At 36.3% G+C, this 13,656-nt stretch overlaps 1 protein-coding gene across 2 annotated transcripts in view; it reads left to right on the top strand.

Annotated features, from left to right (window-relative positions):
- stab2 (stabilin 2) overlaps positions 1-13,656 on the top strand; it is a 48,667-nt gene that overhangs the window by 30,231 nt on the left and 4,780 nt on the right. For both annotated transcript variants that reach the window (XR_008388549.1, XM_053650222.1), the window contains exons 45-61: positions 1,503-1,622; positions 1,981-2,025; positions 2,920-3,000; positions 5,237-5,383; positions 5,454-5,585; positions 6,575-6,634; positions 6,763-6,939; positions 7,115-7,204; positions 8,397-8,543; positions 9,713-9,766; positions 10,528-10,651; positions 10,758-10,907; positions 11,939-12,043; positions 12,178-12,285; positions 12,450-12,643; positions 13,154-13,295; positions 13,488-13,621. Coding sequence is in view for 1 of the 2 variants with exons in the window: in XM_053650222.1 (XP_053506197.1) it covers positions 1,503-1,622; positions 1,981-2,025; positions 2,920-3,000; positions 5,237-5,383; positions 5,454-5,585; positions 6,575-6,634; positions 6,763-6,939; positions 7,115-7,204; positions 8,397-8,543; positions 9,713-9,766; positions 10,528-10,651; positions 10,758-10,907; positions 11,939-12,043; positions 12,178-12,285; positions 12,450-12,643; positions 13,154-13,295; positions 13,488-13,621 (2,010 nt within the window). In the remaining variant the exon portion in view is untranslated. The remainder of the gene's footprint in view (positions 1-1,502; positions 1,623-1,980; positions 2,026-2,919; positions 3,001-5,236; positions 5,384-5,453; positions 5,586-6,574; positions 6,635-6,762; positions 6,940-7,114; positions 7,205-8,396; positions 8,544-9,712; positions 9,767-10,527; positions 10,652-10,757; positions 10,908-11,938; positions 12,044-12,177; positions 12,286-12,449; positions 12,644-13,153; positions 13,296-13,487; positions 13,622-13,656) is intronic.

Raw genomic sequence — 13,656 nt, 5'->3', positions numbered from 1 at the left:
TAATAATAATAATAATAATAAAAATATCTTGTTGAGAAATCCTGCAAATTCGGATTTCATAATGCATTATAAATGCATTTATAACTTATATATATATATATATATATATATATATATATATATATATATATATATATATATATATATATATATATATGTATGTATGTATATATATACACCTTACACTCAGTCATCTTCAATAACTGCTTATATACTGTGTGTTATATGTAATACTTTATAATGATATTGTGTATTGGATCTGTATAAATGCTAATAAATAGTTATAGTTACAAGTATAGCACTGTACAAAAAATATAAAAATGTATAACTCCATAATAACATGTTCTGATGCATTATAATCTATTCATAAAGATATTGTAGACACTATTATTATTATTATTATTATTATTATTATTATTATTATTATTATTGTGATTATTATTATTGTTGTTATTATTATTATTATTATTATTGATGCTATTGTTATAATGCATTATAACACATTGTAAATGTTGATTAACTTGATATATTATTGGTTTATTTGTCTTCAGTAACTTATTTGTATACTGTGCATAATATTTTATAATGCCATGCATTAGTCATATGATATAATGCATTATAATCTATTTATAACGATAGTGTTGACACTGTTGTTGTTATGCATTGTAACACAGGTTTGGGTATAATATGTGTGACACAAGTTATCATGCATGAGATTTCATTCACATTTATTCACATTTAAAAGCTATTTAAAAAGCTTGCTTCATAGAACATGTAATAACCATGCATAACCATCCATAACACTACATAACGTCTAGTAAACACTGGATTTGAGTACAATTTGAGAAACTGAGAAAGGTATATAGTTTATTGCATTATAATCTGCAGTACATTTATCATCACAGAAAATACAACATTGTTATGAACAGATGTTATAATGCATCATGTAACCTGCCGTTTGCTAATGCCTTATAAAGTTATATGAATGTAATTAAAACTCCTTAGGAGCATTTTTATGGGTGAATGCCAGGCTTTATAAATGTCGTGTCAGAGTCGGAGACGGATGCAAGTGCAGGTTAGAATTAATTAAAAACTGGCAAACAAATCCAAAACATGAAGCACAGTCATAAACAGGAACAGGCAAGAGGTCAGGCGATCAGCAAAATCCAAAATCCAATAACCAGAAAACAAGACAAGATCAAAAACCAGAATATCATACACAGATTCAAAAAGCTTGGTAAGTTCAGGTAGGTGTACACTGAGCCTTAGTTCGCAATGAGGCAGTGCTCAGAGTCCGTTTATATAGGCAGTGTGTGTAATTGGAATCAGATGTGCGTGATTAGTAGTCAGGTGAATGTGCCAGTGGAGTTAGGGTGCTGGGGATTGTAGTCTGTGGTGGCCATGTTTGTAGGCCATTCTGGGAAGTGGATGGGAAGTTCTGGGAAGTTCTGGTGGATTCTTTTTTGTAACGTGACTGAGTGTGTTCATCTGATACTTGTCAGAAAAATGGAGGATGCCACCAATTTGCCAGGTGTACGATGACAGGCCCAGGAGAGAGGAACTGCACTTGCACATTGGATTACATTGGAGATGGGATAAAGTGCAAAGCCAACCTCATGAGGGTTAGAACACTTGAACTTTCGAATTTCTCCCATACTGTCCAAAACACTTATAGGCCACTTTATTATGGACAGCTAGATTTTACTCACAGTTATTGGCCATTGTATTATTATAGGTACACAGGTACTCACAGTATCACATTTTTTGTCATATCTATTACATCAATGGAAAGGGAAGAAAGGCTGATTAAAAATAGCAGTAGCTATCCAAAAGATAAACCAAGAAATTATTATTACATATCTGCACTGTGTACATATATTGTAAGTCAGCCCATTAACATGGCCAAGGAAATGTATAAGCAAGATAAAGTTATCACAGTGGTATGTTTTGTTGTTTAACTGTGTCACATTTTGACTTCAGGAGCTACGAATAAGAGGTCTGACTGACTTCTACTACAGTTTGCAAGTAAGTCAGCGTATTTTTACAGTACTGTGCAAAAGTCTTAGAGAAATGCAAAGAAACACTGTAAACCAACTATGCCTTGAGAAACAATGAAAGTAAACAGTTCTACATAAAAAATACTAGAAAGTGCAGTAAACAGTAATAAACTAAGCCAATATTTAATGTGACTGCAAAATAGTAGTAGAATTTGTACAGTTTTATAAGGAAACTAGCTTGTAGGTTTTACAGAGCATCTTGTTTGCAGGTGAACCTCAGCAGCCCTCATTAAGTTTTTTGCCTGAAAAGTTTTGTCTGTTAAGTAATGTTGACAACATTTATATATATATATATATATATATATATATATATATATATATATATATATATATATATATATATATATATATAATTTATTTATTTACAAAACAATAAAATTTTTGTTGGAAAAGTACTGTTTGGACATAAAATGTTTTTATACTGACTCAATAATGCAGAAGTCATGAAATAACAACAATACAAAATAACAACAATAATCTATAACAACATTTGTTCTTAAATAAAAGAAGAAGAAAAAAACAGGGTGCCTAATACTTTTCCACAGGACTGTATATCAAAGCAATAGCAATAGTAAAAGTGTACAAATGACACCTTTAATGTAGTGTTGTGTTGTTGTTCCTTTCAGTATATATTATTCCTTAATGCACAATATCTGTGGTTGAGTGCAAAAGTTTGCACTACCTAAACTTTGCAGTTGATCTACAAAACAAAAAATAACTACCATGACCTATTAGATATTACAGCAATTGACTTATTATAGAAACCAAAGATTAAGATGATCGTTGTTGGGCTGTAACATATATTCATGATTGTTAATGAGCTGCCATTTTTACACATTTCTCTATTTTTTGTTATTTCCAGAGAGCTGCCGTCTATTATCTTCAATACCGTGGTCCATACACTGTGTTTGCTCCTAATAATAATGCTTTTCACAAACTGGAGGTAAGTGCAGTTGTTTGATTAATCTTTTTTCATATTCATTTACTATAGAAGCCTATTTCATCCACTTAAAAAAAGTGGATGAAATAGTTCATTAATAATTAATAACGAGTCATAATTTCAAGGTACTGCATCATACTGTAATTATGAGATAAAAAGTCATAATGATAACAAGTCATAATTTTGAGATACTGTGATATGGTTCTAACTTAATATGGTTTTAAGATTAAAATTACAAAATTGCTTTTAATCCAAAGTATGACTTATCTCATAATTATGACTGAATATTTTGAAATTATGACTTAGTATCTGATATAGCTTATGACTTTCTATCTCATAATTATAGCTTAGTCTCTCAATTATGACTTAGTATCTCATAATTATTACTTATTATTTAATTATGACTTAGCACCTCGAAATTATGATATAATTAATGAGCATTGTTGTGTAAGATACTCAAAAAAGTCATCCACTACAAATGACTAATTATTACTTTAAAATTGCAATCTGATTACATTACTGATTACTGCATGTAAAAAGTATTCAGATTATTAATTATTAATTTAACTTTTCTTTCAAGTTACTTTCAAAACCTATCAAGTCTACAAATATACACTACAAAGTGAAACTCGTAGTCCTTTCAGTAATTTTAGCGCACGTCAATGTATGACATGGTCAGAAAAAGTTGGATTTATCATAAAACCTGCCTCGAGTGTTGTCACTGCTTGTAGGACTACCAGACCGATAAAATATAAAACTTTGTAACTAGGCTAGTTTGATGTTGCTAGCCAAGGGGAGGCACAGCTAAGCTATCATTGTATGGGTTTAGCTGCTACAGTCCATGCAGAGTACATTATCTTTCCTTATGCTCTGCTCATATCATGTTCATGTAAACTGGAACTCTTTTAGACATTTACACACCTCGTTTTCCTGCTCAGCATCAGAGGATGTTACTGTTTCAGTTTCAACCCCTTTACTGGTTTAAAATGTTTTAAAATGCTGCGTATATCCATTTTTCCTCACACTGTGAGCTAACGTTTGGCAGAATTGAGACTGTCAGTCAATAAGACGAGTGTTTCCACGTCTTTTTCTGTAAACCCTTTCTGATTGTTCTCGCCTCCGTTCACTGAAGAAATAAAATTACAACACTGCCGTCATCTTTTACTGACATTCAGTTACATAGTCACAAACCGCTGCAAGTGGAGAATTATTCGGGGATAAAGAAAAAATCTTCAGGGCTATAGCCCTCAATGCCCAGTAAGCGTGATTTATTTAAAAAATGCATTTTACTTAATATTGTTTTATTAACAATAAATTTGTAATGCAAGTAATGTAATCTTATTGACATCAGTAACTGTAATCAAATTATATCAATTTAAAATGTAAAAACCATGAGGATGAAAAATTACAACAGCAATTTTGAATTGTCACCCATAATGTTTACCGAAGATGAAAACCACTCGTTGCTGAGTACGGCCCCATATGGACAGCAATAGATCAGTGAGATTACTGTGGATGGTCCCATTTAGAAATCATAAATTGCTACAAACTGTTTTGTATTTAGGTCTCCATCATTAAACAGTTGATAATTTTAACAAAATTGAATTCATGTTAAAACTACAATGAATTCAGAAATACCTCTGATTCTCATAAGTAACTCATAAGCTCATAAGTTCCTGGTTATACAATTGCACTTTTTACTGTACAGTATACAGTTATAGAAGGGGAATCGCACTATCCAGATGAAGATCGGTTCCTTTTTGAGTCTGGTTCCTGTCAAGGGTTCTTCCTAGTATCGTCTCAGGGAGTTTTCCATTGCCAACGTCACCTCTGGCTTGCTCATAAAGGGATTTGTGGAAATTTTTAATTGATATCCAGAATTAATATATTTCTGTGGAGCTGCTTTGTGATAATGTCCATTGTTAAAAGTGACATACAAATAACATTGAATTGAAGATTCTTCTCTTCTCTCTGTCATGCAAAGAGTCTCTTGAGAGAAAACCTTCAATGTAACCTTATATGTTTTTTTTCACAAGCTTTCCATAAATCCTAAAGCATTACTGCCCTATGTCCAATAACTATATCAAAATATTACTCCCTAACACCCCAACCAATGAAGATAGACCCCCCCCCCCACCCTTTCTTGACCTCTCTTGACCCTCTCTATGCTTTCCATTATTCCTGCTTTGTTTCATTCTTTGTTCACTCTGATATGTCTTCTCCATCTGCCCTTTTGTAGAATGAACACAAAGTAAATAAACGGAAGAATGCTGCGATCCTGCAGTACCACATAGTGCCATGCCGGCGCCTCCTCCCAGAAGATCTGCAGCAACCTCGCAACCTCACCACGCTCACTGGTGAAATCCTCACCATTTCGTATTCAGAGGTAACCAGTCTGACAACAGCATTAATACTTAAGTCCAAACCTGAGATCTAAACCTGATCTTTGTCCTCAGGGTATGATACAGATCAATAACAATGCCAAAGTGGTGTACAGCGATCAAGAAAGTAGCAACGGGATTTTCTACGAGATTGACACTGTTCTGTTTCCACCCAGTTATCAGCTGGAACAACTGGATAAAGCAAATGTAAGTGTTTGCATTTTACTTAAGTGTTCATTACAGTCAAGTGATATGTATATCATTAATTTCACCCATATGAATTCATTTCAGAAGCAAGGAATTGATTGTACTATCCTTTCCTCCGTTCACTCACTTAAAACTGTGTTCAAAGTGGATTTTATTTAATTAAAAAAATTTTAAGACTTCCACTCTACTGAACTGAATTTATTCTGCATGATTTACTTGCTTATTTATTTATTTATTTTTAAAGATCTTGGATAACTTGTAACTTGCTGAAGCGTAGCTGTTGTTGTTGTTTTTTTCTTTTTCTTTTGGCTCACTGCTGAAAGTCTTGCATGCATTAGGTAGTGGTTCATGTAAATTAGATGAATATGTGGCTAAACTTTAGCATATGCATACAACATGTAAAACGGACTAGTTGTGAATCTGAAGCTGATTCATCAGTTACACTCAAATCAAACAGTATGTTTTGCTGATGTAGGACTCTTTCATGAATCAGATGCAAATTCATTCATATGCCATGCTGTGTGCTCAAATATGTGCTTGCTTCTACTCAACGTTGATGAATAATATCCATTTACATCCCAAAATGTAGTTTTGAGTAATACTTTATAGATAAAATTACCTAATTTAGTAATGGGGTGGCTGTGGCTCAGATGGTAGAGCGGGTTGTCCACTAATCGTAGGGTTGGTGGTTCGATTCCTGACCCATGTGACTCCACATGCCGAAGTGTCCTTGGGCAAGACACTGAACCCCAAGTTGCTCCCGATGGCAAGTCAGCGCCTTGCATGGCAGCTCTGCTACCATTGGTGTGAGAGTGTGTGTGTGTGAATGGGTGAATGAGACACAGTGTAAAGCACTTTGGATAAAAGCGCTATATAAGTGCAGACCATTTACCATAACAGTACTAAAATGCTTATATATTCAAAAAATTATACTTACTCATTTTGTCAGTAAATAACCTTAGCTTTATGTCATCTTCCTTTCCCGACAGTATTCCCTCAAAGACATAGCAGATCAACATGGGTTCAAGACTTTCTACAAACTGCTGGAAGTGTGTAAAAAAAAAAAATTCTCCTTTTGTCGTTTATCTCATTACAATTACCACTACTATCACCACTATCATAAAAGTGATTTCTATAAACAAAAACACTTCAGCAAAACGTTTGTGGCTTGTTGTAGGATACAGAGGTGATGAAACAAATACAGGATCCTCTGCACCAGCCAGTCACTCTGTTCCTGCCGATAGATTCCACCATGGCAGCTTTACCCCAAGCACAAAAGGACTTTCTGTATGGCCTGCATAACCGAGCTCAACTGGTGGAGTATCTTAAGTACCACATCCTTCGAGATAAAAAGGTGAGACAGTGTGATTTCTATATTGTCCAAATTATTCGAATTATTCGCTGATTAGATGCGCATTGCAGCAGTGCACAAAATGTCTGAAGAATAGTCATATCCGACTGTGCTGTAGAAACAGAAACACGGAGTGTGTTTGGTAGAAAGAAAATCATTTTGTATGTGTCTGGTTTAGTTGCACTCTGCAGAGGTGATGCATTTTGATTCACTCAAGACTCTTCAAGGCTCCGATATTTCTGTGAGCTGCGTTGGAGAAGACCACATAGTAAGTGACCAAGAAAGCAATACTAATTTACAACCCTGAATTTACAACACATAACAGCTTATATAGGGTCTTGGGGGTCAAGCTACATAAACAGTTTACAAACCCTTCATGATGAAGTTTTCTGTGAGGAGATGTTTATTTAGAATATTTGGAAGGAGTCTCTAGTGTCAGTGCTTTGTAACAGTCAGAGATCAAGCTGTAACTTTTTATGTTTTCTAACACAGGGGGGTCTTTGTTGGTTCTCACTTTTTATTGTTGTCATAGGGGTTTTTCAGTTTCTTTTGCTTTCTTTTGATTTGTTTTTTTTTTTTGTTTTGAACTTTAAGAGAGAGAAAAAAGAGGGTGGTGAGGAACAAATGTTAAGAGCTGTTATGATATAACTGGTAAAAGGAACTTGCAGTTTGCACTCGGGTCTCCTTTGTACAGTAGATTAGTTCTACAAACAGACTTCATATAAAACCATAATGAACTTATTCACACTATCTGTTGTTACCCAGATGAGGACAGGTTCCCTTCGGAGTCTGGTTCCTCTCAAGGTTTCTTCCTAATATCATCTTAGGGAGTTTTTCCTCGGCACCATCGCCAATAGCTTGCTCAATTGGGATAAATTCACACATTTAAAATCTGTATCCTGTGTTTATATGTTTCTGTAAAGCTGCGTTGAGGCAATGTCCATTGTTAAAAGTGCTATACAAATTTTAAAAAAAAATTAATTGAAAAAAAAGGAACTACCTGGTTTTATGGACATTCCACAACATTAAATGTAACTATAAACAGATTTTTTAAAAAATTAGTGAATAAAGAATTGTTAGCATTGTTAAATTGCTGTAGTAGAAGAAGAAAAAAGCACACCAGGGTATCCTGTTATTGGAAAATAATCAACGTCATGCATCACACACATCACACCAGTCCATTGTTGATTCATTTCCTATAACAGCACACCACCTAGTGTTTTATTTCTTATTTAACTGATAGTTAAACTGACTGATGTGTGGGTGTGTTTTCAGTCGACGGATATTGACCATTAATTATTTATAATAATAAAAAAATACAGAATATTCTGTAAAAATGCCAGAAAGCTGTTGCTGGGAAGAAAAGTGTATAGATATATAAAAATTGTGCTGTGTTACTTTAAATGCAAGATTTCTGAGTTTACCCTGGATAATGTTCTGATTTTCTCCCATTCCTCTAGGGGGCACTGTATATCAATGACAAGAATTGTCGAATTGTAAAGTCGAATCTGAATTTCAACGAAGGCCTTGTTTATGGTATTGATTGTTTTCTAACACCACCCAGCCTTGGAGGACGCTGTGATAAGATGGACAATGTAGAAATTACTGTAAGTGCCTTGTGGTACTAAACTATGGTATGGTACTCATATGGTGTTCAGTTCAGCAATGTTGAGTATACAAAATAAAATATATTGCAGCAGAGGTATTCAAACTGTGGGGAACTACAGGGGTAAGTAAGGGTGCAGGTGAGGGGTGAGCTTTTACTCATTTTGTGTAGCAGTGCTGTGTTTTAATATCGGAGTAGGCTGGAATGCAAAAATATGCGAAAAGAGCAGCTTTTCTTTCCCTTCATAAAAACAGCAGATGAGGCAATCAACATGTGCATCTGGAATGATTGACAGTTATGCAGGAGTTTTTTTTAACTGGCCCTCCAGAAACCCCGCCCCCTTTCCCCATCTCACATAGTATCTCTTGACTTTCTCACATGAAAGGTGCAGTGCCCTTGTTTTCTTTCATAGTTAACAGAGAATATTTCAATGCCATAATTTTGAATTTAATTAGAAATAAAAAGTATTTTAATATAAATATTAAAATGTGCTCAACTTTGCTAACATTACACACATGTATACAGTTAACCTCAGATAGCTACACGTCTCAAATGTATTAGGTAACGTTATAAAGAAGTTATTATTAGCAATATTTATTAAAGAGAAAAAGTTGAAAGATTTGACTTAAAATAAGTTGAAATAGATAATGGTTAGCACGTTTGCCTCGCCCCTCTGGGGTTGGGGGTTTGAATCCCACCGCTTCCCTGTATATGCAGTGTTTGCATGTTCTCCCTGTGCTTTATGGTTTTCCTCCGGATACTCCTGTTTCCTCCCCCAGTCCAAAGACATGCGTTGTAGGCTGATTGGCGTCTCTAAATTGTCCGTAGTGTGTGAATGGTAGTGTGCGATTGTCCTGAAATGGGTTGGCACCCCGTCTAGGGCGTCTTGTGCCCCAGTCTTGTGCCCCATGTTCCCTGGGATAGTCTCCAGTCTCCCCTGCGACCCTAAGTAGGATAACTGGTATGGAAAATGGATGGATGGATGGATGGACGTTACTTTAGTTCTAACACAAGTTCTCAAAAACTAGAAAGTGGGCCTCATGTGAAAAGGTTTGAACACATCTGCATTACAGAGTACAATTACTTGTCACGCCTTCCTTATAAGCTATGAATAACAACTGTTTTCAATAGTTCCACAATTGAATTCTTTACATTTTTTATTGTTGTCAGATGCCCTGCAAATTTCTGTGCAGTGATGATTGCCCTGCAGTAACCAAACCAAAGGTACGATTTCATTCCACTGGTCTAGTTAACTTGTGTGGACACCGTTATTCCATTACAGTTACACTCCCTCTTAAATGTGCAGTCTGCAAATATGAAGATTTGTTCTGTTTTCGATAATCACTTTTCCCTCACTGCATATGAGTGAGTATTAGATTAATAACACTTCATAAATGCTTCTACCAACCAATCCATATTGGAGTCTACAGGATTTTTAGAGATATATGAATATCTAAATGATATATACTTCCTGATAGGTGTACTGTACAAATTACACAGGGATGGAAGGCGCATATACACATTTAGCATCTTGACATCCTGCGATAGGGTGCAGCAAAAATATAGATGCTACCTGTGCCATGTTCATTTGAGAACTGCTGCTGTAATCATAAAGACATTCCTGAGCTCATCCAAGCACTCTTATACTATAACATTCTGCTCATACTGTAATGATTTATAACCTCACTATCCAGTGTCACCCAGAAGATGATGGGTTCCTTTTCATTCAAGTTTTCTTCCTCATGTTGTCTCAGGGAGTTTTTCCTTGACACTGTCATCTCTAGGTTGTTCATTAGGGAACAAAATCTAAATTTGTATTTTCATTCTATTGTTCAAAGAACTCTGCAAATGAAACTGAATTGAATTTCAAATGTACACTATTAGAATGAGCGTCTAAACTTTTGACTAGTACTAGTACTTATATGCTAGTCACTCGGGTTAGCATTAGTTTACTGGCCATTTATGAAAATCTGATTTCAATCCAGACTACGCAGAAGTGTGACCTTCAAAGACACTTCTGGTCTGTAAAATCAGGATGCCAGTCGGTGTGCTCCCTGGTCATATGGAATCCCATGTGCTGCAAAGGCTACTATGGCAGGGACTGTCTCGGTAAGTTGCACATCACAGGCATATGCAAAAAATAAAAAAGGCTATTATAAGGCATTTCGCATTATAACATTTGTAGTAGAATAAGATTTTAAAACCTTTTCTCCAGCCTGTCCTGGAGGGCCTGGATCTCCGTGCAGTAACCATGGGCAGTGCGATGATGGTCATTTAGGAAACGGCACCTGCACATGTGATACAGAGTTTCAGGGTGTGGCCTGTGAACTGTGCAGTGAAGGCCACTTTGGACCTGACTGCAAAGGTGTGTTTTTCTGACCTTTCCTTGCATGCAGCATTTGTAAATGATATAGCTGAGTGCAAACATTTGTATAGTAAGGTCAATCTGGGGGGAAAAAACAACAACAAAAAAACCCTCACCACTTCCTCAGCAAACAGGGGACGTTCCCCGGACGTTACGAACATCCACTTAGGTCCGCATTTGGTCCGGTTTATAACGGTCACTGGCAGACATTCCGAGGACGTTGGCGGATATCAAATCATAACACTACTGAATGAGTTCATTTCAGCGAAAGTCCCCTAAACGTCCCGAATGGCCACTAGACGTCCTGTGAATGTCCCCTTGAACGTCCATAGGACGTCAAGGGGACCCTACACATGGACGTTCGGGGGACGTTCGTAGAGGCCATTTAGGGGACGTTCTGGGGACCATTTTTTGTCAGCTGGGTCATAGCTCCAGGGTCTACTGTTCAATCCTGTCTGTATCGAATTTTTCATGTTCTCCACATATCTGTGTCCTCTCGGTTCTTCAGTTTCCAGTCACCTCCCATAAACATGCAGGTAGGTGGACTGGCTCCTCTAAACTGCCCCTAGGTGTGAATGCATGTGTACTTGTTTGTGCGTGGTGTCTTGTTATCGCCTGGTATCCCATACAGGGTTTATTCCTTGCGCCCAGTGTTCCCAGGATAGATTCCAGATCCACATTGACGCTGACCAGGAGAAAGCCCTTAGTGAAGATAAATAAATGAACAAATCATTTTAGTAATAAAATCAAGACAGTGTTTGTCTTGATTGTTTAAATAAGTTTCACAGATGTATCTTCAAATGTGTTTGGTTTCACAGATGTCTCTTCATTTCCATTAGTCAAATGAGTATTTTTTAAATAAATGACATATTTTGCTATATTTTGCATTACTCCCTCAGAAACCATGACTTTTGCATTTAGAGATGTTCAGGAGGATTCACTCAAAGTAGAATAATTCTGATAGGAAAGTATTCCAGCTGTGCAATTTGTTATTTTAATTTTCTTTTTACATTTTCTTTCTCTCCCCATAGCCTGTAACTGCACAGAGCATGGAACATGTAGTGAGGGTCGAGACGGAACAGGCTCCTGTTTCTGTGACGAGGGCTGGACTGGTCCACAATGTGAACATAAATTAGGCATGTAACTATTGTATATGTTTGGCAGCCTGAGAAAAACCTTTGACTCTATTTTCTTTATATATAAATACAGAATGGGATGTAAACACTTCCATATTGATACTCAAGTGCTAACTTTATTTCTAATGCTGTAGCTGATGGCCCTATCTGTTTACCTGCATGCCACAAGAAGGCGGTGTGTACCAAAAACAACACCTGTGTGTGTAAGCCGTTCTACGAGGGAGATGGAATCACCTGTACAGGTGAAAACTTTGCATTGGTCTGGATCTCCTCCTCGCTCTTATAAAAAAAAAAAAGAAAAAACCCCCCCACACATTTAGAAACAAAGAGCACAGCTTGATCTTTATCCAAACATTACTATTAATCAACACATCCCACATTTCTACCCATTTCCTCTCACCTCCAGTAACGAATATGTGCCAGTTCTGGAATGGTGGCTGTTCAAAAAATGCCAAATGTTCCCAGAAAGGAGAGAAAGTGAACTGCACATGTCTGAAAGGCTACTCAGGGGATGGATATGTCTGCTCAGCAGTGGACCCCTGTGTCAAAGAAGACAACGGAGGCTGCAATGAGCATGCACTCTGCACCATGACTGGACCTGTGAGCAGACTTTTCTCTTATTTTAGGCTTGTAATGTGCTGTTTATATATCCGACTGCGATCATGTTACATATATTTCATAGAATATTTTACATGGGATAAAAATCACCAATCAGGGCTAACACATGCTAGCTACTGACACATGCTAGTTACTGATTTACACAACATAACTTAAAGTTAGCTAGCTTGATTGTAACTTTTCCCACTTGCTTACACAATATAATAGTTAGCCTAAAGTTAGATAGTTTGCTAGCAGCTTCAGCTAATGGTTTGCACAATACAATAACCTAAGTTTAACCTGTTTGCTAGTGCATGGTTTTAATTACATGATATAATGATGTATATAACACTTTCTAGCAAACATGGCTAGATACAAAGATCAAGTTGCTACTGCTGAAGAGGTAACACGTGCACTACAGGAGCAAAAAGCTTTACTGTGTGACCAATGCTACTTTCTCCTGGGTGTAAGAAATGTAGCTTTATCTATGGATTTATTTTTTTTTAACTTCAGGGGAAAAGAAAGTGTGAGTGTAAAACTAATTATGTTGGAGATGGGCTGGCATGTGAACTGAAGGTGCTTCCAGTGAACCGCTGTATGTTGGATAATGGCCAATGTCATTTAGACGCACAGTGCACTGACCTGCACTACGAGGGTAGGTGTTTTCACTATTTATTTATTATGGCAATGTCACAAAAAAAAACATCCACATAAAGCTGAATATGTCAACACAGAAATATCAAATAAATTAGTTCTATCCTAATCAACTATTCTCCACCACTCTGTCAAAAGTTTTTATACTCAGATGAATATTTCTAAAGGCTAGTCTTTGGCTGTTTTATTTCAGATAAAACTCTTGGAGTCTTCCATTACCGTTCTCCATTGGGAACATACAAGCTGAACTACACAGAGGCTCAGGAGGCCTGTAAGCAGGCAGGAGGCATCATTGCTACCTTTACACAGCTCTCATATGCACAGCAGGTATGTATAAATGCGTGCAAACACATTCATGTTAT

This window comes from Ictalurus furcatus, chromosome 19 (assembly GCF_023375685.1).
Source record: "Ictalurus furcatus strain D&B chromosome 19, Billie_1.0, whole genome shotgun sequence".
Lineage (NCBI taxonomy): Eukaryota > Metazoa > Chordata > Actinopteri > Siluriformes > Ictaluridae > Ictalurus > Ictalurus furcatus.
Note: the sequence above shows the minus strand (reverse complement) of the source record. Positions and strands in the feature narration are given on the sequence as shown.